General features: G+C 36.8%; 1 protein-coding gene across 1 annotated transcript in view; it reads left to right on the top strand.

Annotated features, from left to right (window-relative positions):
- The window catches only part of LOC131077354 (insulin-degrading enzyme-like 1, peroxisomal), a 266,966-nt gene that overhangs the window by 54,974 nt on the left and 186,051 nt on the right, over positions 1-25,941 (top strand). Inside the window, exons 4-7 of the mRNA XM_058014835.2 lie at positions 21,450-21,541; positions 21,671-21,744; positions 21,855-21,898; positions 23,917-23,968. Of these exons, the coding sequence (XP_057870818.2) occupies positions 21,450-21,541; positions 21,671-21,744; positions 21,855-21,898; positions 23,917-23,968 (262 nt within the window). The remainder of the gene's footprint in view (positions 1-21,449; positions 21,542-21,670; positions 21,745-21,854; positions 21,899-23,916; positions 23,969-25,941) is intronic.

The raw sequence follows: 25,941 nt of genomic DNA, 5'->3' as shown, positions 1-25,941 counted from the left end.
TTAAATGTGATTAACATCAATTTCACTAACAAGGATAAGCATTATTTTTGGTGGTATTATTATTTAAATTGTGAATAACATTTGTAATACTAATTTATTTTGAAGGGACTCTGATTGATCATATGAAGTACATGTGAGATCCATTACTTATCATTTCATTTGTTGTTTCGAAAGGTTGAAATGGTAATAGTTATTGTACCATCCCATTTCCAAACACACTTGCTGACTCTAATTATACAATGGGTTACTTTAGAGGTCAATCTAGAAAGCATGTAGGTTAGAAATACATTTTGAAGATCATCCCTTACTAGGATAAACGGTAAACCCCTTTTCCTTGGAGAGTTCTGTTGATGTAATCATAATAACAAGACATTGACATATTAATAATTTAATATGCTGTTATTACTTTGAATCCAATGCTTTTCTCTATCTATTGGGAACTACCTGACCAGAAAATTTCAACAAATGTTTGTGAAGAAGAAATTTGTATATTTCTTATTCTTGCATTACATCTGGCAGTTACTGCTTGTCATCCATAATTTTTAAAACTCTATAAGTACTCGTAATGCAACATTCAGGCATTCTGTTATAACTTGGTCTTTATCATGGTCCGAGGATAACTTTATTTAGACTTACAGGAGTTAACAACAAAAAATATCATTATTTATTAGTCAAATGGTGTTGCCACCTAACCTCCATAGTTCCTGTAATAGATCTTTGGTAGACGTTATACATTTAGTAGACATGGATATGCTTGCAGTTGAGCATTTGTGATGGTCAATTCATGCATATTAAGATTGAGATGTCTTGTCAGTTTGTGGTACTTAGTAAATTAGAGTGCTTATGGTTGCAAAAACCAAGATTCAAATCCAGTAGGCATACTACTCAAGATAATGCTTTTATTGAGTGATGCTGTCAAGCTGAATTGAATTACCTGCCAGATTTCTAATGGATTTTCCAACAAAAATCAATTCTGAGATGCAAAATTATATGAAAGATTTAAAAATAAACTGCCATGCAAGATTACATGCTCCAGTTACAACCTTGGTATCTTTTTCTTATTTCTACCAACTAGACTGAGAAAAGGTTTTTCGAAAGAAAATATGTCCAAACATTAAGAAAGTAGAAATATTTACTGGAAATGTATAGTTTTTGTTAAAAATTTGACAATTTTTCAAATGTAAGATATTAGCCAAATTAACAATACTTGTTGAAAAAATACAAAATAGTAAAACTAGCGATCGTATCTGTAGCAGTCTAGATCAGCACCTGGTAATTGCACCAAGGATTAAAGTTAAGAAGGATATTGTTGATGTGTGTTTTGTGACACTCTCCAACACAGATTAAAATACTAAGTATTCTATCCTCTCTTGAATAAGGAAACCTCAAATGGTAAACAATGTGATCAATTAAGGTAACCCCAAGGTTCCCATTCTCAGGTCTTCACGTTCCAATGGATAGACTCAGTGAAATGATGTGATTTGCTGTCTACACAAATGGATTTACGCTTTACACTTTTACAATGCAGCTGGAACTTGAACATCCGATATAGCAATATAATGATGCTTTCCTCCTAAACTAATTTAAACTTCTACCAAACAAAGCTCAAAGAATTAGGGTTAGGGAATCTATTCTACAACCTATGAACAATGATGATGATAGATAGTGCTTTAGATAGACAAATTCCTTATGGAATTACTTTCTTCTTAACCAGAGATAGCTCACAATGCCACAAAAAGTGTGCAATCTTCTAAGGATAGTGAAAGATTTTCATATTGTAAACATCCATTTAAATACCCAATGCTGCTGCAATCCAAATGAACACCCACAATCAAACTTTTGCCAAAATGAGGTTCAGACTGACCATACACTGCAATTTGCAATCAACAGACTACAAATGGTATGAACCAAGGAATTCATCAAATATCTTTCACATTTCTCCATTATAATCAATGCACTTTAACTAAAATTTTAGTAGAAACCATGCAAAAATGTTGAAACTTCATACAAATGTCCACCATATCTTCAATGAAAATTATGCATTGATTTTGACATAGTCTTGGCAACAATTTTTGATCTCCTCTCCTACTCCTACTATTATTCTTGCTACCATCCTATTCCTCAATTAACCTTTACAAATGAAAAGGCCAAGCCTTTTGTAGACTTTGAGTTACAAAATGAAGTGCCCAGATTGATTATAAATCAACAGCCAAGATAATTCAATGAAACCCTAAGTGGAGTTGGTTATAACAACCACCTCATACATTTAATGTCAACCAATAAGAAAATTGGAAGTCTTTGAATACATATCCTTTTAGAGAAAGGACCAATGAGAAAAATGGTTGTAATATTGCATTTAATGTCTTTCACATGCCAATCTCTTCTTCTTCAGATGAGTCAGGTTCGATGAATCTGGACATGATAATCTTTAACTTGTCATTGGTGGAGATGAGTAGGGGCCATCTCATCTCTTACACGTCTTGTAAGCTTTCTTCTTTCATTTCATCCAGCTCTTTGTTTCAACTCCACCGGATGAGTTTCTAACTTTGATTAACTCTTCTAAAACTATCTTCTCAAGAGTGAAAATTGCTTCCTCGTCCTATCTTTCACATGTCCATCTCTATCCTAGGCAATCCTTGAAAAGCCATCTTGCCGTAGTTGTATCCTTCATGTTGTTGAGTCCTTCCTTGTCATTTTCTTGAATATGTTGATCTTGTCTTTCATCCATTTCCCTCCGTTTCCTTGCATCGATCCTAAAAAGGAAGGAGAAAATATCTTGGATCAAAGTCATGGATAAACACAAGGAGAAAATATCTTGGATCAAAGTCATGGATAAACAATTCTATCAACCGGATTTTAGAATCTCTAAAGTGAAATGCAAGAATTTTATGATAAGAAAATGATAATTCAAAACTTGCATTCCTAATTTTTGAAGAACTTAAAATTTTCATGGCAATCAATGATCAAAGAAATTGTAAAACAAATTGTATCAAAATTGCTTCACAAAAGGACTCACAAATCCCTGTTCTTCACTTTTGCATACAATTTTCTAGAAAAATGAACCTCAGTAAAGTTTGATTTTACCCTTGACAATCTGGAATACTTGGAAAATCTCTGGAAATGAAGTTACAAATCTGGAAAACACTCGAAATGATGAAGGAAAAAAATCAGATCTGGATATATAAAACTTGTTTTCCTTTCACAAATCATTCCCTTTTAGCTCTCAATGTCAACTTCTTCTGGTGTAACCTGATTTTCTTGTTCAAATTGCAGCTATCTCTGCTATCAAATTGCTCTGTTATGAAATTCGCCTCCTTGCTATCTTGGTTCTTCAAAAACATCAAGCACCCCTCTTGTTTTTCTTCACCACTTTGCTTGGGGTTTGATTTTCTTGAGCAAATTTGCACTTATGTCCTGTTGAACTTGCTCCTCTGCTATTAAATTGCTCGTCTGCTGTAAATTACTTTTAAATGTTTTGAAAATGATTGGTCAGATTCCTTTTTTATATTCACCCCAAGCATCTTAGTAAGGGTCGGCTATGAAGGGTTATGTATTTTCTTGTTTTTCAAATTGTGAATTGCTTTCTCATTCAAGTCAAGTTGGCCTTCACCCTACTTCACACGTTTTGAACCATTTTCCAACCCGACGATGACCTATTCATGCACTTTTCTAGGCGGGATTGCAATGTATATATATGCATTGATGAGCAGAATTTCATGGTCATTATGCATTGCTTTTTTTCTTCAGGGATTCACCTTACCTTTGCATTTTTTCCCTTGTGGATTTGATACTTGTGCATGTATTGTCAAGCGGAATTCCAAGTGAGTCTTGCAATTTGTGGCACAATTGCAAGGTGGGGTGGTCTTACATTTTGTGGCGTGATTGCAAGGTTGTGCAACATTTTTGTTTGGAAATGCAAAGTCTTTCAACATTTTGTTGCAAAAATGCAAGGGGATCTTACAATTTTGGACAGAGTTGCATCTAACCTTTACATTTGCAAGTGAACTTTCATCTCACTCTTGCATTTTGTAGTAGAATTTGAATCTTGTCTTACATTTTTTGCACAAAGGGTTATTAAGTATCGCTTATGACTGCTGAATTGATTTTGAGGAAACCCCAAATGATGATTTTACTCCATCATTACATACAGATATGTCTAAATTTCTTGCTTTATAAGTTGTAGGATGGATTAGTCAATAGTCAAAACAATGAGTGAGATGAATTTCCCAAAAACGTATAAAGGTTGTATTAATTAGAGAAGTGAAATATGTTTGACCTGGATGAAACCATGAAAAGCTAATAATAATGACTATACTTAACTTGACACCAATAATTAGAGTATGTATCTTGAACCCTAATATTGGAGAGTGATCGAAAATTTCAGTGGGTGGTGTGAATGTCACTATCGTCATAGTTACCAAATAGAGGTGAGTAATTTTGATTTCTTAATTACAGAAATCTGGCATCGCCCCCTTTTGCCATACAATTTGTATGCATATAGATTGTTATGGTTAGATATTGATGTATTGGTAAACTTCAGTGGTTGATTGAGATTAAATGTATCACGAATATATTGAACGGCTAACGTGTTTCCTTTCTCCTTTAATGACAATTTATAGGAAAACTTTCTATACTCATCAAGTTCTTATACTATCACTTCATGGTTTGAGCAATTGTACTCTCACACATTCTTCCTTCCTATAGGTTTTCATAGTATTGTTAAAACCCTATGTTGTTATGAGTATGAGACTCATGTTTGCAAAGAAGGGCCTCGGTGACTTAAAAAATGCACCCCATTTAGAGTATAGTCCTTAAAACATTTACAAGTACTCAAAGCATATTCATGGAATAACTAAGCGTATTCAAGGAAGGCACACACACGCATGAAGTAATTATGTTGAAACATGTAAGATATGAAGCATGCACGTAAGGTGTGAAGAAATACATATAAATGCCAACAAGACGTGAAGTCATGCAAATCTATAAACATACATGAGAAAGGTATATGGGAAATACTTTATGCATGAATCCAATGCATCAACTATGAAGCATTCACATGAATACATAAGACGTGTCATACACACGGATACACCTAAGGTGTAAAGCATGAAATATACAAATGAAAGCACATAGGACAATTGTAAAGCACATAAAACATGGAGTATACACATAAGGAACGAATACATGTAAAGCATGAAGTGTATACATGAATACATGTAAATACTATCACTTCATGGTTTGAGCAATCGTACTCTCACACATTCTTCCTTCCTATAGGTTTCAATAGTATTGTTAAAACCCTATGTTGTTATGAGTATGAGACTCATGTTTGCAAAGAAGGGCCTCGGTGACTTAAAAAATGCACCCCATTTAGAGTATAGTCCTTAAAACATTTACAAGTACTCAAAGCATATTCATGTAATAACTAAGCATATTCAAGGAAGGCACACACAGGCATGAAGTAATTATGTTGAAACATGTAAGATATGAAGCATGCACGTAAGGTATGAAGAAATACATATAAATGCACACAAGACATGAAGTCATGCAAATCTATAAACATACATGAGAAAGGTATATGGGAAACACTTTATGCATGAATCCAATACATCAACTATGAAGCATTCGCATGAATACATAAGACGTGTCATACACATGAATACACCTAAGGTGTAAAGCATGAAATATACAAATGAAAGCACATAGGACAATTGTAAAGCACATAAAACATGGAGTATACACATAAGGAATGAATACATGTAAAGCATGAAGTGTATACATGAATACACATAATGCATGAAGTATACACATGAATTCACTTAAGACATGAAGCATACATGTGAATACATGTAGCATAAAGTATACATATGAGACATGAAGCAACACACATAAATACCATAAGACATGAAGTGTACACATAAGGCATGAAATAATGGACACATATAAGGTAAGAAAAACACACATGAATATATGTAAGGCATATAAAACATGTAAGACATTAAGTAATACACATGAATACACGCAAGGCATGAATCACACATGTAAAGCATGCAACATACATGTTTAAAGCATAAAGTATACATTTGAAAGGTACTCATGGAGTAATCATGCTGAAGACACATCAATTGCAAGGCGAACACACAAATACACATAAGTCACAAGGCATACATATAAAACACATATGCTGAAAACATATCAGATCTGAAGCAACACAAATCATACATGACAAAAGCATTCATATAAAATGCACATGGAGTAAGCATACTCAACACACCTTACACAGATATAGGAATGCATTGTTGGCCTTGCCAATGCAAGTTTTGCCCTGCAGGCTGGCAGAATCATGCTCTGATACCATTTGTAATGTCCCTTTTTGTAAATGCCGTAGTTTTCGCCCTAGAATCACAATCCCAAGTAAAACAAGAAATGGAATAGAGGAACATTAACTTAATCATAAATTAGAGAAATTCAACCATAAGGAAGCTAGAATAAGGTGACTTGATAGGTTGCCCTAGAGATCCTCTACCCTAGGCCCAAGAGCAGATATACCATCCCTCTTGGCCCCATGTGGCCCATGTCATCCATATGAGGTGGTGTACCTAGTGAGGTGTCCTATAACCGTTCCCCCTCATCTTGTCATCATCCTAGTTCCTCTACGATTAGCCCTCTTACACTTGTGGGCCATGGTGGAGAAGAGGGGAAGATTGTGGAGAGTGCCCTAGAAACCATCTCTTCCTAGACCCAAAGACCGTACCCTTTGAACTCCTTTGGCCTCTATGGGCTCATCTTGTGTCACTTTAAGGTGGCATATCTAGAAGGATGCTCATACGCTGTACCCCTCCCACAATAATTTCACCATTTCCTTCACCATGTTTAGAAATGTTGTAATAAATATTTAAGTTCACAATGATATTAATTGTTAATTATATTCCTTAACAGCATTACATTGTATTATCATTTATGCAGTAAATGTTATCAATATTGACAGCGTTTTAACGTTATCAGCTTTGTCTTGTATTACCAGTTTTAAATTCATATTAACAATATTGTACTGTTTTGGCAAATACCATATCAGATTGTATTAACAGTATTAGCATTAGATTATCATGTTATATTGGTACCATTATGTTACATCACATTAATAATATTATCATGTACTATATCAGGATTGAGTTGTGTTAACAATATTAAATTGTATTAATACTAATTGTATTAGTAGTATTAATATTGAATTGTATTAGCAATATTAGATTGTATTAGTAATGTTAATTGTATTAACAACCCACATATTCATACCGTAGAGTTTTCTCAGTCAATGTGACTGCTGGCGTCTTCTTTCTTTCCATATTCTCCTCTTCTTACTTTCCCGTGTATGTATTGCTGGAGGAAGGTGGTCAGGTTATTTAATTTTCTTGACTGGCTACGACCCTTCCTAAAGGATATGACTCAAGGGTCAGGTTATTTAATTTTCTTGACTGGCTACGACCCTTCCTAAAGGATATGACTCCCCCTTGAGTCGTGCCTTCTCTAATTTAAATTTGTCATTATTAAACACAGCCCGATGCATTAATAATATGATCAGTGCTTTTGTAATAAGCAAGTTTTGATGGAGGTAATGCTCAATATTAATAAATTGTGAATAATTCTGTTAATAATAATATGTAATACACATATTAAAATACCATATTGTTAATAACAATTTGTGGATAATTCTTTAATATTAATTTGTGAATAATAATCTTTTTAATAATAATAATGTACTGAAATGATTAAAGTAGTCCATAAAATGAACATATATATATATATATATATATATGGGACATTACATTCATATCTGAAACAACATATCATTACAAGCAATATCATCATATATACACTGCATATATTTAAGGATTGAAATAAAAAATAGCAATTCATTGCTATAGGCGATAGGAAGACAATATAGCATGCTCTCCATTTTCAAATTAGAGAAGGCTAATATCATATTGAACATCAAGATCATCCTTGCATAATTGTTATCAGTTATATCAGATACAACAGTGATCAATATCCAATATATATTGTTCTTTGAATAATATTATTATTATCTATATATATCTTATCAATTGCATAATTTAAACATTCATAAGTGGGGTATCATAGATCATAATTCATAGTGATAATTGAAACTCTAAGGAAAGAAGTCTCTTGCATTTGATTGATACAGCTAATTGTTCCCTAATTCATAAAGAATGACATAAGGGAACATTACATAAGGAAATAAACAATTTGGTGTGCTTTGCCCTCGAATGGACATTCTTGGTTACCGTTCACAGCTTCAGGAGGTCGAAGTTGAGATGTAATGCCTTGCTAAGGAACCCTAGAGGACAAGAGCAAACACACTAGAATATGCGTAGAAATATATTTTCCTTTCTAAAAGGGAATTAAGTGAGAACATACACATGAACTAATCCCACATCTCAAGATAAGATAATCATTTATCAACCACTATGCAATGTGGAGGCTACATATTCAATAACTCCATCAATACTATCTAACTCACTCTAATCTAAACACAAGACACCTCTAAGGGTTCCCAGACGACATTACTAGAACAAAATCCAAACCACTGGATTACAAGACAACACTTGGAGATGACTAAATCAATCTCCAAATCTACTCAAGACTTCTATGTTCATTTTAATGCATCAATTGAAATGTTCCTATGATAACATCCTAATAAAGAGTCAAATGCGAAGCATCCATGATCATGTGTGGTATCTGGTCCCAACATCTATCCACTAAGCCTACTCTAGTCATATCCATAGGTTTACATTACATCATTCTCCATTAGGAGTGTTCTTAATTCTTAGTTTTCCAATAATTACAATGATCAAATCAAGCCATTATCACTTATACAGCTAGCAATGCAGAAAAAGGAAGAACAAGTAATCGGCAAGGTGAAGAAGCTCTCCAAGGTGCTGACGAACAAGTCCACCGGTCTCCAATGGTGGTGTGCAATGCCACTCGACCATGTGGTACCCTCAAGTCCACCCCCCGTGCTCATGGAGATAGTGACAAGGCCTAGACACTCAAGCAAGGCAACAACATACAATAAGCTAATCACTCACACCATACATGGAGCATACATGACACAACACAGCATACGAGTAAGCAATCGAGGATCCATAATTAGAATGGTACACAATCATGAAATCACCAAAGGATCTCTACTCAATCTAAAAGAGGGCTAGATGATAAGGAGGACAATAGGGAAGTATCAAGCATAGCACCAATAGCTCATGCATAGTTTGAGTGAACCTTTTGTAGATGAGGAGCCTGCTAACATCGACCATCTCACATGGACAATCCCATTTTTCCAATTCATCCCAAGCCTTCACAAGCACTTAGGCATGAGGGAAAAGTACACATACTAATGATATGCAATCCATTATCTCATGCTATTTCAATCATAAGTCCCACTTTAAGGTCCACTTCCCAATTGTCTCCATCAACTAAAATCCTAGGCATATCATGCTCGTCATGAACATGAGACAACAAATGCAAACACATGAGCAATCCGAGACTCCAATCACAAATAGGTTCCACTAAGCACACAATATACATTTGATTTCATTCATCCATGAACTATCAGATCTATTCACTCAAGGAGGCATGATTCAAACATTTAACGCAGCATCTCAACGCAACAATGGTCTCGACAGTCAAGGCCACTCTCATTCACATAAGAACAGTTCATAGATACATATTACAATCATCATAACAACATCCAATAGATCAAAGGCATAGCAATGACATACTCATAATCAATCTCATGAATCTCATATAACAGTGTATCACGTTATTATTACAAATGTAATTGGTAAAAATTGATGTATTTACTAATGATCAAAGCGATCATTAAATAGCGTTACAAGACACGACGTTTCTAATAAGAAACGATCGTCGGAATCAGAAAGAAACTAATTATACTAGATTTACAATATATTGACCATTAAACATAATAGAAACAAATATACTGAAGATATTATTCTAATACCCTCCCTTAATGGTCAATCTATCTACTACACCAAGCAGCCCCCTAAACTTAACAAACTTATCTGGAAGTAGGGACTTGGTGAGGATATCTGTAGTTTGGTCCTCTATAGGAACATACTGCAAATCGACGAATCCATCTTCAACTAGCTTGCGGATAAAGTGACAATGAAGCTCAACATGCTTGGTTCTTTCAAGGAAGACTGGATCCTTTGCGAGTTTCAACACCCCTTGATTGTCACAGAAGAGGGGTGTAGGACCGGCTTGAGACAGTTGGATGTCTGAAAGCATCCGTCGAAGCCAAACTGCCTCACAAGCTGCTTTGACCGTTCCTCGATATTTAGCTTCAGTCGAGGAAAGAGTTACAACCTGCTGCTTCTTACTGGTCCAAGTGATAGGACCTGTGCCCAAACTGAAGATATATCCGGATGTAGATTTTCTTTCATCAACAGAGCCTGCCCAATTCGAATCTGTGAAACCAATGAATCTGTGATACCAAAGTCTGAAGTGCCCTTGACATAGCGCAGGATTCACCTCGCTGCAGCTCAGTGTTCTGATGTAGGGGTTGTCATGAAGTGGGATATGTAGCTCACTGCATATCTCAGATCAGGTCTAGTGGAGGTGAGATAGATTAAACTGCTCACTAGTTGCCTGAAGTCGGATTCATTATCAACTGGAGAACCGGATTTGGCTGACAACTTCAGGCCTCTCTCCATAGGTGTAGATGCAGGTTTGCAGTCCTGCATTCAGAACTTGTCTAGCAGAGCCTTGGCATATTTGGATTGAGAAATGAATATGCCATGAGATTGCTGCCAAACCTCAACACCTAGGCAATAGTGCAGAAGGCCAAGGTCAGTCATGTCAAAAGACTGGCATAAATTCTGTTTGATTCCTTGAACCAAAGATGCTGAGTTGCCAGTGATGATCAGATCATCAACATAAATAACCAGAATGATGATATCACTGCCAGTAGTCTTGACATACAGATTTGAGTCAGAAGGACTCCTCTGAAAACCCAAGTCTGAGGCCTTCAAAGGCAGATCCTCTGAATCCACAACTGGAGGAGAGAGCTGAAATGGCCCTCGACCCTCATCAAAAACCATGTCCTGACTAAAGATGACACAATCTGTCTCAATATCAACCAAGCGGTAGGCTTTGCGATTATCACTGTAGCCGGTGTGCATGAGTTTCTTACTCTTGGCATCCAACTTGGTGCATTTTTCATCAGGGATCCAAACAAAGGCAGTGGAGCCAAAAACCTTCAGGCGACTGATTTTGGGCTTGCGGCCTGACCAAGCCTCTTTTGGAGTCTTTTTCTTGACAGCCACAGTAAGAGATCGATTAAGAAGATAGATTGCAGTATTAACTGCTTCAACCCAAAATTTCTTTGGAACGCTTGTGTTCAAGCATAGACCGAGCCATTTCGGTAATCGTGTAGTTTCTCCGCCCAACGACACCGTTTTCCTAAGGGGTGTAAGGTGTAGTGAGTTGGCGCTTGATGCCATGTTGTTCACAGAAATGGGAGAAAGCAGAAGAACAAAATTCTCCCCCATTATCAGACCAAAGAGTTACAATATGATTACCAGACTCTTTTTCTACTAATGCTTTAAATTTTTGAAACACAGCAAAAACCTTTGATTTCTGATGAAGAAAATACACCCACATTTTTCTATTAAAATCATCAACAAAAAGTAGAAAATACCTGGACCTAGTGACAAAAGGAGTAGCCATAGGTCCACAAATATCAGCATGGACCAGTTATAGTACCTTAGAGGGTCTTGATTTCTGGCAATCCAATGACAAGATCTTCCTGAACAAGATGAGAAAGATAGTGCACATTCAAGTGCCCATACCGCTGATGCCAGAATGTACTAACAGAGGAGCGCATGGCTGCCATGGCGAGCTCCAGAGAATCATCAGAATCAACTAATCTGAATAGACCATGATCCATAAGACCCACAACAACAGTTGTTTGAGTCTCCCGATCAATGATACTGCATTGATGTGAACTGAAGGTCACGTCTAGCCGAGGAGAATGTCTCAAAATTTGACTGATTGAGAGAAGGTTGAGTTCCATTCCTGGAATGTAGTACACATCGAGGAAAATTAATTTCCTCCCGCCAGACTGAATCTGTACATTGCCCTTTTCGACAACGGTGTACTCTTCCCCTCCCAAGATAACTGAATTTGAGCACGGCTGAAAATCAGTGAACCAATCTTGGCGATGAGTGAAGTGGCGTGAGGCACCTGAATCTATATACCAAGCAGAGGATTTGACTTGGTTTGCAGGTCTTTTAGCCATGAAGGCGTAAAAGGCAAACTCGCTCTGCTCAGTGTGCTCTGCTACATTTGCTTTCGGCTGCGAACTACTTTGCTTAGCCTGTGCAGCCAAGCGCTTACGACACTCAAGCTTCATGTGACCAAATTTATGGCAGTAATTGCATTGAACATTTTTCTTCTTCGAGCCTTCTGATGATGGAGCAAAGTTCTTCTACTGAGAGGGCTGAGAAGGTTGAGATTTGCCTTTATCCTTTTGAAAGGATTTAGCTGCGGATGCTTGTTCTGAAGAGGATGAGCTAGTACCACTGCCTAACTGCTGCTTCCACCAATCTTGTTGTAGAAGTTTAGCGCAAAGATCAGTGAACTTCAGATCAACACCAGTTGAGGTGATGTTGAGAGTTTCGACAAAATGCTCGTAGGACTTTGGTAAGCTCTTCAGAGTTATCACGACCATGTCCTCCTCCATTTTCCGGCTGATGGCTTCCAACTGGTCATGGATTTCCTTGATTCGATTGAGGTGATCCTGAAGAGATTTCCGCTCATCCATGACAATAGAAAACAACATATTCTTCAGAAAGAAGGCTCTACACTTATCAAACGTCTCATGCAGCGTCTTGAGATGCTCCCATATCTTAGCTGTTGTGTTGCCGAAAGGTATTTGAGGAAGCTGATCGTCGGTCATTGAGAGCTTGATGAGCATAACTGCTTCATGATTTTGTTCATCAAACTTTGTCTGGTCAGGACCTGTTGCAGAGCGACGGGTGGCCTTTCCAAGAACTAACTGATCAATAACGCAATACTCAAAAATGGTGAGCATTTGCTGTTTCCAGGTGTTATAATTTCTGCCATTGAATTTCTGATTGCCCTCGAGTAGAATATTTGTCAAAGATGCCATTGCTGAAAACTGAGGTCAAAGCTGGTTGACCGGATAATGGCACAAATATTGAGGCAAAAAAATGCATGAAATCGTGTAAACATGACGTGTGCAAGAAAACAGAGGCAGAAGACTGGAACTGATTTCGAAGCAGATTTCAAGAAATATTCTGACACAGATCCCAATGTACGGATTTCTGGAGGACCCAGAAAAATCTTACAGGTACCCAGAAGAGCTGACAAAAACCCAAAAAACCCAGGTTTGTGATTTTTATTTTCTGAAAATCTCAGGCCGCAAAAACAGAACAAAGGGTTCGAAATAAACCCTAGGCGGCAAACTGAACCCATGAAACCGGCTCCGAGAACTCCTGTCAGAAAACACAGAGGGCAAGACAAAACCCTATCCGACGGGTGTTGATATAGAGCTCAATGCAGACAGGAAAGAACTGTTGAAAGCGTCGGGTCGTTCGTGGGTGAAGGAGAAGACAAATTGCGCGAGGGAAGGAGTTTTCATGCTGAAAAAATGGAGAAAACCCTCCCGTCAGTTGGCGTAGTTCGAACAAAATAGGTCGCGAATGAGCTGAGAGGACACGACTGTCGCACGAGAAATAAAAAATTGCGAGTTTCAGGTTTTGAAAAAAAGACCATAACTACAAATAGAAGGCGCCACAAAGAAGAACAGGTTCGGAAAATCGTGCGACACACACAGAGACCAGGCAAACTTGCAGGGTTGAAGTCACACGATGCAAATAGAGACCGAAGAACAGTTGCGAAAAATCGTGTTTTCTTGAGCTACCAAACAAACGTGGGTAGAGGGAAAAATTCCTCAGAACAAATCCGCGAAGACAAATCGCGATTGTTGCAGATGAAAGCCCTTAGGATGAACTAGAATAATTTCGAAAATTTCCAAAAAAGAAAAAATTTCGAAAAAATTCACCTAAAGTTCTGATACCATATTACAAATGTAATTGGTAAAAATTGATGTATTTATTAATGATCAAAGCGATCATTAAATAGAGTTACAAGACACGATGTTTCTAATAAGAAATGATCGTCGGAATTAGAAAGAAACTAATTATACAAGATTTACAATATATTGACCATTAAACATAATAGAAACAAATATACTGAAGATATTATTCTAATAGTTATCAGTACTCAAGGGGTACTCGTAGGCCTCAAAAACAAGGAAATGGATTTGGATTGATCCCAATTCAAGCATGCGAACCCAATTCTACATGCCATTGTTGGAATTGTTTGTCGTTGCGTCAAAAGCTCGAACTATCAACACTCGCTACAAATGTTAGACTTAACCCAGATCCATGGGAGGCTCACTACCATATCACGAATCTTGAGGTCAGCGTTGAACGCCTCACTGACAAGGGAACAGCTCACTACCAACAATTCCCCCCTCAACGCGACTCGAGGGATTCGAACCCATGACCCATGGCTTTGATACCGATTGTTGGAATCGTTTGCCATTGCGTCAAAAGCTCGAACTATCAACGCTCACTACAAATGCCAGACTTAATTGAGATCCATGGGAGGCTCACTGCCATGTCACAAATTCCGAGGTCAGCATTGAACGCCTCATTGACTAGGGGGCAGCTCACTGCCAACAACGACATCATAGCATCCTACGAAAAAATCATACATCATTGACATGAGGGTCAAATAGGCTCCAAAAGCCAACCTACAGGTTAGACAGGTTCAAACGGTGACTATGGGCTAAGATTGATCAAAAGCGCCATTCTGTGCATCAATTGTGCATTCTGGGCTGCAATAGTGCCAAAGCTCATCAATGGCACCATTCTGTGCATCAATTGTGCATTCTAGGCTGCAATAGTGCGAAAGCTCATCAATGTCGCCATTCTACATATTAGATGCACCACACTACTCAATAGATGTGTACCGACATGCCAAAAGCGCCATTCTGGGGCCAACACTGGGGGGTTTGACTCTGAGAGACCATCTAGGGCATCAATTCGACCATCAAGGCTAGGGTTGAGCTAAAATTGGGTTCTACCCATTTAAGAAACACCTCTAAGCAACATAACAATGAAACCTAAATGCCCCTAGGATCAATCTTTGAAAATTTGGAAGCAAAACCCTTTGAAATATCCATTTTCCAATCACACAAAACACACATTTGATCCAATCAATAAGAGCAATTTCAATTGAGGAAGAGGGATTCCAATACGAATAAAAAAACATCTTAAGCATGGATAAAGAAGCTCAAGTAGGGAAATCAAGCCAAGAATAAGAACCCCTACCTCATTCTTGAGAAGAAACTTCAAATGCAAAGAGGAAGCCCTTCACTACACAAGAGCTCCCCAAATTCGAACAGCATGCCCAACTCCTCAAAATAACTCTTCCATTTTGATGCCCACAAAATTCCATCCACCACAATTCAAAATCCAAGTATCTCCATCCTCTTCCCATAGGGTTTGAGAGCCAAAACAAGAGAAAAAGACTAAGTGTCTTCACACTCCCCCCATCCCCCCCTCCCCAAACAACACTATATGCTCACTTTATGAAAGTGGGATATAAAATAATGAAATTCAAATTTAAATTCACAAGATCAATAAACTCCTAAAAGTCCCCCAAATTAAAATCACTTAAATCACTTTAAATCAAATTCACATAAAACACGATGCTCGTTAAATATTGCTAAAGGTCATCAAATATCAATAATAGTCACATTATAATAACAATAGTGGACGACTAATAGACTATGCACAAACACTCTTTACTGGTCATTCGCAATATGCATAAGGGTAACTGGTCATCACCTCATTGGCATCCCAAAGGTGTAATCATGAGAGGTAGGGATGAATCGTCCTAACTAGGAGTGATGGCTTAGGCTAGGGAGCAAGTTTGGCCATTGTGCTATCTCCTATAACCACCGTTCGGGAATGTTGGCACGCTCAAACTTGTGAAGCCAGGTGGAGTTGATGCTATGTACCATTATCAATTAAATCAAACTAACACCTATGCATACACATCCATAGAATGCACTATACTAATAACATCATTAATCATTCCCCAATCCGGGTCACATAGTAACATGGTTAATAATCTCATAAAACATTTAAACATTACATCATCATATACATCTAAATAGTTGAAGTGCTAAAATCATTGGAAGGGGATTTTAATATCACATGCATTCTCATATATTCCAATGTTGTGATATCACCCCTTTCCGTCTAAATATCCATTGAAACATAACCATATTACTTTCAAATAATTAACTACATTGATAACGACATCATCACCATAGAAATCTCTAGATCTAGCATATATTTCTACCTACATTGATTATTATTTCAATACTAAATATACTCACCTCATCTCATCTAAGTAAGGAATCAATACCATGATACCTTCTTAACCATGTTAGAGTTGGAGGGGCATTACATGATTAGGTATCATTCCTCTTGCATCGACATCATATTCATCAGTGAACAATGCAGGCTGAAAATCTGATTCAAATTTGAACTCAGGAGCATGGAGTATTTTTCCTATTTGTCTACCTTCATGTTGCATAAATCATGCATCTTTGTGAAGCTCTGCCTTAAAAACTAGGGCCTCTTTGATAGGTTGACCTTAAATACTTTCTCCAGTTGTTCCTCAAATACAATCCCCATGGTTGAAGACTGATTATCCTTTGAGATTTCTTCATCCTGAACAGTTGGTAAATCTTCATTTGAATCTTTCTTTTGTTGTTGCACAACTGAATGCTCATCAAGGATTTCTTTTTCAAAATATTCTGTTTCAGATTTTTATGCACAATTGTCTGCTGTTGTGCTTTTTGCTTCTGCTACAATGTATTCTTCATCTGCAAGATATGTTCTCCAGATTTTGTCTGTAGTGTATTCTTCTTCTGATGAATCTGGTAATCCCAACTGAACCTGAACTTGACTGATCGCCATTGTGCATAATGAGCAAGTGAATTCTAAATGGGTTGTGTTATGAATCCTGCAGCAACAAGGTAGCAATATATTTTCTAGGCATGATCCATTATCAATACTTAACTGATTTTCAATCCACCTTTGGAACCTTGTGAAAGCTTCATTTCTCAGTTCTGAAACCTCCTAAACAAAAACCTTTGCTTTTTGCAAATAATTGTGAGTTTGCACCTTTAGTCATTAATTTCCCTCGATGAATGTTCTGTCTAGCATGATAAACATATTGTTACAAGAAGGGGTTAATGCCTTTTTTTGCCCCCAATGTGCGAGTCTTTGCACAAGCGAGCTTTTTAATTGGTTTTAGCAATTTAACTCATAAGTTGGTGCATTACTTAGGTTAGTTATCATTATTAATTTCTTTGTTTTTATTCCAAAACCTAAATCTAATCTTTGTTATGGTAAACTTTGGGCTGATTTGAAACATTTGGGAGGTGACAAAATGAGTAATCAGTGAAGACCTGGGTAGGGTATTGGAATAACTCTATGTGGTTTAGCATGGTAGTGGGTTTTGTATGCCTTTTATCTTCACCGTAGTTTCCACCAAAAATAGGTAGAAATTGGGGAATCAAGCATATAAATTTTTGCTATACTCCTACTTTTCAATTTTTCCTCCTACACATTTATAAAGCTTCAGGTACCAGAATCAACTTGCTGCATCATCAAGTGGAGGAAACTCCATTGAGGATGTGATATGCTGTCCCAGTGCCTTTTTGAGACATGAAACATGAAATACATAATGGATCTTGCTTTGTTTTGACAACTCCAGCTCATAAGCAAGTTTTTCAGTCCTCCTCAAGATCTTGCAAGGCCCATAGAAATACAACTTATACCGAGGTTTGTGGGCGGGGGGGGGAGGTGGGCGGGGAGGGCAGTGAATCAGTATAATAAAATTCCTTTTAACCTTTTAAAACTTATTTGATTCAATTTTGCTTAAGTTCTAAATTAGCACATACAACAACAACAACAAAGTTTACATGGAAACCCTTGCGGGAGGAAACCACGACAAAAAAATTGCCTATATAAATTAGCTTGTTACAAATTCTAGACGCAGCAACCCCTCATTCACTTCGTGAGCACCAACTCACTAGAGGCACCAACCCCTCATTCAAAATGTAGTCACAAGAGTTACAACCCTCTTCTTTAATTTGCAATAATTCCTTCTTTAATTCTGCTATAAATTGATCAGAAACCTGTCAAGAATATGACAACAAACTCTTCATATAAAAATCATAAATATATACATATTTACAACAAAAAAACATGAATTAAATTTAGATAGTCACATAATGAATAAATAACAAACATAACAACTATAAAACTTTTATCAGTTCAGATTCGTCAATATTAAAAGCTTTAACTCACTTAAGAAAGAACTTAAAAGTTAACCATGTATTGTTTTTAATAGTGTTTAGTGAGTAATGCTAGCTTTTTATGAAGGAATGCAGCAGGTAATATACTCCCAACTTCTTTTAGAAAGACAAGCCCTAGACCACCATCATCAAAACAGTGGCAGCGTTAACAATAGTAACAGCAACACTAGAATACCATCATTGAAAGCACGGATAGCAGCTTTGATGAGGTGTTTGTAGAGGATGGCTTGTATTGATCGAGTCATGATGGGCAGGCTAATTTATTTGTATTGGCAGGTGAAGAACATCAATGAAAGTGTTGCATGCTGTGATGTGGGGTGAGAGAATACCATGATCCTATGGAAGACATGAGAGAAAAAAACATGAAAAATAATTAAAAATACATCAAAAAAGGCCTGGTTGTGTTTGGATGAATCTGGCCCCGTTGGATGGGATCCGTGCCATCCACACAATTGAACTGACTTAGAATCTGGATTGGGTTCAAATTGGACCCAGATCTGCCCCCCAAGCTGATGAACCAGTAGCATAGTTGTTTTTGTACAAAATTGAACAAACAATGTTAATTAACAAAACAAATGAATAAAAGTAACACCATTTTCCAAGGGTGCGTGATAGCAGACCATTGATCCCTTGATACACCTTTCAAAACTGATGCTATATCTTACCCTGTCTTCAACTCGAGTCACAAGCTGCTGCAAAATCAAACCAGGAAAACACACTTGCAAACTTAAGAGGAACACAAATTTGGTATGTGGTAATCATTTGCTCTGTAAAAAAGTCGCTTCTGGCATTGGAGTTCACTGTAAGATGGGTTCTAGTAAATCCACTACTTGTGAAAGATGGCTCACATAATAAACTTGATGCTAGGCAAGCAGTTGATTCTACAAGACTATTATTCGATGGATTGGTTAACTCTGATAAATTGACTGTTCAGGCTTCATTCTATATGTCTTTCAACATGTCAGAGCTAGGTTGCTGTTTCTATCAATGTAAATCTTTTTCTTAAAATCTTTGTCAAAGATGGTGTTAGTTTGTATAATTTATTGCAAATCAATGAAGAAACATTCTAGAAAACTTGCAGACTGTTGTTCTCCATTTAGAATCACTTTCATCTTTTGGCATTAAAAACTACAAACCTTGAGAGCCTTAATGGACAAAGGTTTCTTTACAAAGCTTTATCGCTCACAAGTTCTATGCTTATTGGAAATTTTTTATAGGCTTGAAACTAAGATACTATCAAACTTTCAAGAAAATAGTATAAACAAGTGAAAGAAATTATATGACATGAGAGAATCATCAAAAGTGATTTACCTTGGAGAAACCTAACGTGGAAAGGAAACTTCAACGAGAATACACTATAAATATCAGTTGTACAAGATTTGTCCCTTCATGAGAGCCTCTAAAACACCTTCCTAGCGTTGTATTGCTTGCACCTAGTGAACCACATGACTAAGCAGAGTTCTGTTCTCCCAAGCATCCATGACCATGAACTGCAAAGTGCAAACACACCTCCTATGAATCAGTATCACCAAAGGACTACAATCAGAAAAGCCTTTAATTTGAATTAATTTAAGCCGCCTTATCCTTCAAAATTCTTTTTCTCTCCATCTATATCTCCAAAACATAACACAATGGGTGTTTATTTATAGAAGAGGAAGAGTAGATATATAAACAGAGAGGTAGAGTAACATCTCCCGTGAGAAGAGACAAGAAGAAGAGCTGTTAAACTTCTGAAATGATTCTTTAGCTCTACTTTTCTGCCCTGTATGGAATGAGTTCAACAATGGTGAAACAAGTCAACTGTGCTGTGTTCCCTCAGAGATGAGTTTAACACTGGTCGAACATGTAGGAGGATTTCAGCTGTGGTTGAAACTGCAATTGATAACTGGTATTGCAACTTGCAGATGTCATAACTTTTTCGTGCAGATGTACAATGAAGTTTTTATTTAAATTGCATAGCTTTTTGAGATGAATCTAAATATAATAATAGCACACTTTAAATAAGTCCCTTTTGCTGTTTTTGACCCTACAGAAAACTGCATTTTCATGCTCTCAATAGTTCAACTGTATCTGAATGTTCAATAATTTCTGGATATCATTTGCATATTTATGTTCTTGGATTTAGCAAATTAAAATAATTTTTAGTACTTACACATGCTTCACACCATATTTTAACATCTGTAAGCAAGGGAAGGGATTGTCCTTAACAGTGGAACAGCGGCATTATGATTTCTGGCCTTCGTTCCTTGTATCATAGCAGTTTACTTTGTGTGTGTTTAGATTTATGGTTTAGGTATTTGTTCTCAGCAACTCGGTATATGTTACATTTTGTTGTTGTTTTTAACCTGCTGATAATTCGGGATTTGTAGTCTGGAATTCGAGTATATTAAGAACTGTAGGTTTATTCACTTGGACTCCATTTGGTACTTTGTTTCTATCACAACATATTCTAGATATTCCAATTTGATAACACGCTTGCACACAAATAAATTACAGTTTGATTTAAGAACAAGGAAATGATATGAGGCAATATTCATATGACAAAGGTTTTGATCCCAAATTTACTAAGCTCCGCAGGAATGTGTTTCCACATCCCTGTCCCTGTCCCTGTCCCATCCTATTTTTTAATTTAAATACAATTTCTAGGATTGGAGTACTTCTAACTTCTAAGTATCCCCTGTGTCCTCATGTTTGTCTGCTTTCAGCTGAAAGAGAACTTGGTGGAACATAGAATTTTTAAATTGAATGTCATGAATGGATGACATTGTATTGCAATAGAAACTATGAGAGCCAATGAATCAGATTATTGTAAAGCTTTTTTTTTTCTGTTGTCCAGTGCAGTCTTATTTTTGTCACCGAAACTCTCTTTTTTGGAATGGATGATGGTTTCTCTTATTCATTCTTTTCATATCATTTTCAGCATGGGGGTCGGTCGAATGCATATACTAGTTCTGAACATACAAATTTCCATTTTGATGTGAATGCTGGCTATTTTGAAGAAGCATTGGATAGGCAAGTATTTTTTCTCCATACTCGGACAAAGTACTGTTATTTATCCTGAATTTTTAGTTTGCCTTAGTGTATGAAGGTTTCAGAGTTAAGGTGTGTGTCTCACATTGGATATATTTGATTCAACAACAGATTTGCTCAATTTTTCATTAGTCCCTTAATGTCACAAGATGCAACAGCTAGAGAGATCAATGCTGTTGATTCAGGTATAAAATCTGATAAACGATTACTGCTTAAATTATACTGAATGCTTGTAATTTTGGTGTACATGTTGATCATTGCTAACCTTCAAAGAGGTTTGTGCTTTGCCTAACAGAAAACAAGAAGAATATTCTGGTGGATGGTTGGCGATGGAATCAAGTAAGAACAATGGACTACTGACATACGTTGTTGTTGAATAGCATGTTGGGTATTTTTACAATATATTCTAGGAAAACATACTAAAAACTTTGCAGGCAACTTAGTGGGTACTTGGATAGATTATTGATTAGTTATCAACAAGTAACTTGATTATGCTTCAGGTGTCTCAAGACCTTTTTTTAATTATTGTTATGCATGAAGTCACCTAACACTTTTACATGACCGTTTCAATGGGTGCCACATGCTGCCACAAACACTTTGCATAGGCCATAGCGAAAAGTCCTCATGACACCCACCTCCCGACAAAGCTCTTATAGTACTTACCTTTGCATTAGAGCTAATGACAATTTTATGAAGTCTGCCTTCTCTAGTTTTAATTCATCCTTTTATATTGCCCCCTTGGGCTCCTTTGCAAATTTAACAATCTCCATATTCTTGAATCGCTCTAGCAAGAAAATATTCATCAAACTAACCCTTAGCTTTTTGTTAGTAATGAAATCAGCTGAATTTGTGATAAAATTACAATGTATGTTTCTTTTATCTGGTTAGCAAATTTGAATCTTTCCTCCCGCAACACTTTGTGAACAAATCTTAGTGCCATTTCATCCTCCTAGTGAATTACAAGGAAGATGATCAATCGAAGCTCCATCACTATGTTTGAAACTCTTAACCTTTTTCAACATTGCATTTACTAGTCATTCCGACTAATCTTAGGAAACCTTCACCATTTATGGGACAACCACCAAAGATAGTAAGTCACCAGACCTACATTTCAACTATATAAACAAAAATGACACAATATAGAGGCCATCTACATGGATTCTAGAGGTGCCTTAAATTCCCACACATAGCTGTAACATACCTTGAGCATGCCTAGACCAGCATAGTCACCAATCCTCTACAGTCTCACAAAACACTTAGTAACTATGCTTTCAAAAAACCGAACGTGTTCCTCATGAAGCAAATGTAATTAATTCTGTAATAACACTCTCCATTGGAAGAATTCTTTAAAATTAGGACCTAGGTAGAGTTTTCCCATCCTAAATTGCAGAGAGCAATATCTGATCATGCAGGGTGTTGCCACGTAAGCTTTTTAAAATGTTTTTAAGTGTGATCATAATGACCATATTCTGCTGTAAGAGGATCCTGCTCTGTTCCTACATTAGCTAAATGATTTTTTGCAGCATTTACACTTCCCCAACTGTGACATATTATTATTAAAAAATTCCCTTTCAATCCTTTCAGTTCTTCCACAAAACAGCTGAATTGCCAATTATAACTGAATCCTTTTCTAGAGCATTTATCACTGTCATGGAATCGCTGTACACTATCACATGATTGAGACTGAGAGATATAGCTATGCCCAAACCTGCTATTAATGCTTCCTATTCTGCCTCATTATTAGTTTTATTGCCCAAGAATGAAGATCCATTGAACAAAAAAATTTCATTTGAATCTCTCAGAATCAACTGCCCACCTACTTTACCTGGATTTCCTTTGGATGCTCCATCAAAAATTAAATTGATAAATCCTTTTCAAGGAGACAAAAATTCCTTGTCTACTTCTGTACAGTTCTTTTTCCTTGCTTCATGCAGTTTGCTTGAATGTTCTGATTTTACCCCTTGAACAGGTAAAGATAAGCCTCTTTGTTATGCGTCACAATGATTCTGTATTACTGCTACTAACAGAGTTTATAATCATGAAAGATAACACTTTTCAGTTTTCTTGCTTTAGACGCAAATATTGTAGCCTAAAATTAGTGCTTACAAAAGTTTGACAATTCTAATGGCTAAGAACTCCTACAAAAATTGGGCTTTTCTTGTATATTTTCTTTCTACTGGATTATTTTCTTGATGGTTATTTATTGGATATACATTCTATTTATATTTTTGTTTTCTTCATGTAGAACGATTCCAAAACATTTTATATAATACATTGAATGTACAATAGACTTTTTAATCTATCTCTCATATGAATCTATTAATGGGAGAAATATCCTTGGCTGTTTTTGGGTGCAGTTACAAAAGCATTTAAGTTCCAGTGATCATCCTTTTCACAAATTCGGTACAGGTATGTGATTATTAAAAGAATATACTTTCTGTGCTGTCTGGTCTTGCTTTTCTAAGTGGACATGAAAAAAATCTTTGCCCTTGAATTGCACCTCAGTTAAAATTCAAGGGAGAAGGGTTTATGTATGAATGGACAAAATCGAGGAATGGAAGAAGATTCTCAACTTCCAACAATGCTTGTCATCTCCTCTCTTTGCTGCTCAAAGGTTTATATCTTTTGCATTTCACACATAACCTCAGGAGGTACATGTGGGATGGATTAGCATCTCGGACTGGTATATGTGCTAGATGGTATATTAATTTTTTAAATGCCTCCCTGTTGTGCGAATCGCACACCCATCCCCGTCTTGGACAGGGATCCCCCAGTTGTGCCTTTCTGTCCTTGCGGAAGAGGAAGGGGATATGAAGGGTCAAGTGCCACTAAAACCAAATTCGGCCTCTAGGGCCATATTGCGAAGTTAAAACTCCCCAATTCTCGCAAAGTCGCCTAAATGTGAAGAAAGAGTTAAGGCCTGCAATGACGTTGAAATGTCGATTTTCACCAAGGGATACAAAGGAGATAAAGAATGCAAAGTGCCAAGGTTGACGAACTCGCCCAAGTGCCAAAACTCACACTTTTTAGTAAAAAGCTGGCAAAAAGGCAAAAATGCCCCAAATGGCCAAATTCAGACCTTTTAGCCAAAATGTTAAAAAGTGAAAGTTGGCAAAAGTGCCCAAAGGGCCGAATTTGGACCTTTAAGTGAAAACCTGAAAAGTGAAAAGTTGGCAAAAATGCCCCAAATGGCCAAATTCAGACCTTTTAGCCAAAATGTTAAAAAGTGAAAGTTGGCAAAAGTGCCCAAAGGGCCGAATTTGGACCTTTAAGTGAAAATCTGAAAAGTGAAAAGTTGGCAAAAATGCCCCAAATGGCCAAATTTGGACCTTTTAGCCAAAATGTTAAAAGGTGAAAGTTGGCAAAAGTGCCCAAAGGGCTGAATTTGGACCTTTAAGTGAAAATCTGAAAAGTGAAAAGTTGGCAAAAATGCCCCAAATGGCCAAATTCAGATCTTTTAGCCAAAATGTGAAAAGTCAAAAGTTGGCAAAAGTGCCCAAAATCCCGAAATTCACCATTAAGGGGTGAGAATGTCAAAGTTTTTAAAACTTTTCGAACGCCCCTCTTCCCCGAAATTGCCAAGAACAACTAAATTCGTGGAAGGAGTAAAAGCGTTAAAACTTGGAAAATTTTCAAATGACCCTCCAGGCGTTAAATTTTAATAATTGTTAAATTAATTAATTAATTTTTCAAATTGATTTATTAAAATTAAATTGATCGTTTGCAGGTCGCATGACATCATTAGAGAACCAGGAGAAATACTTGAAATGCAAATCGAAGAAGGATCGCAATCAAGGCCAGGCTCTGAAGATTGGAAAAGAAAAAAGATGTGGGAATGCGCTGCTGGAGTGCGAGAGAAACCAAACGTTGGGAACCGTGCCGCTGAACAAAGATGAAGTCCACCATCGGGACCAAAGACCAAAGAACACTCTGAATGCTGCAAGTTTATGCCTTCTCGAGAAAAAGCACATAGATGGATTTAATTCCAGGAATTCAATTTCTAAAAAGCTGAAATTGTTTTATTGTAGAACTGCTTGTGGGTCCCACTCAGATATTTTGAAAGAAAGGGGAAACAAGTTAGTTGTGGACAGTTATGTCCAACTATCGGATAGACTCAAATTGAAGCCAAATAGTGGTAGGTAGTTGAAATTGTGGTTGAATGGATGAGTGAGAATTTAATGGGCATGGGTTAGGGCTGCTAGTTTCTGGAAGGCAGATCAGGACCCTTGGATGCAGTTAATCCTAGCCTTTGGTTCGTATTGTAAAATCTATAAAAGGCAGAGGCCTTTCTTTTGTAAAGGATTAGATAGTTAGAGATTTTTGTTAAATAGTTAGACTCTGGTGAGAGATAGATTTTAGAGTTAGAATAGGTTAGATTTTAA

Source organism: Cryptomeria japonica, chromosome 4, assembly GCF_030272615.1.
Source record: "Cryptomeria japonica chromosome 4, Sugi_1.0, whole genome shotgun sequence".
Classification (NCBI taxonomy): Eukaryota; Viridiplantae; Streptophyta; class Pinopsida; order Cupressales; family Cupressaceae; genus Cryptomeria; species Cryptomeria japonica.
Note: the sequence above shows the minus strand (reverse complement) of the source record. Positions and strands in the feature narration are given on the sequence as shown.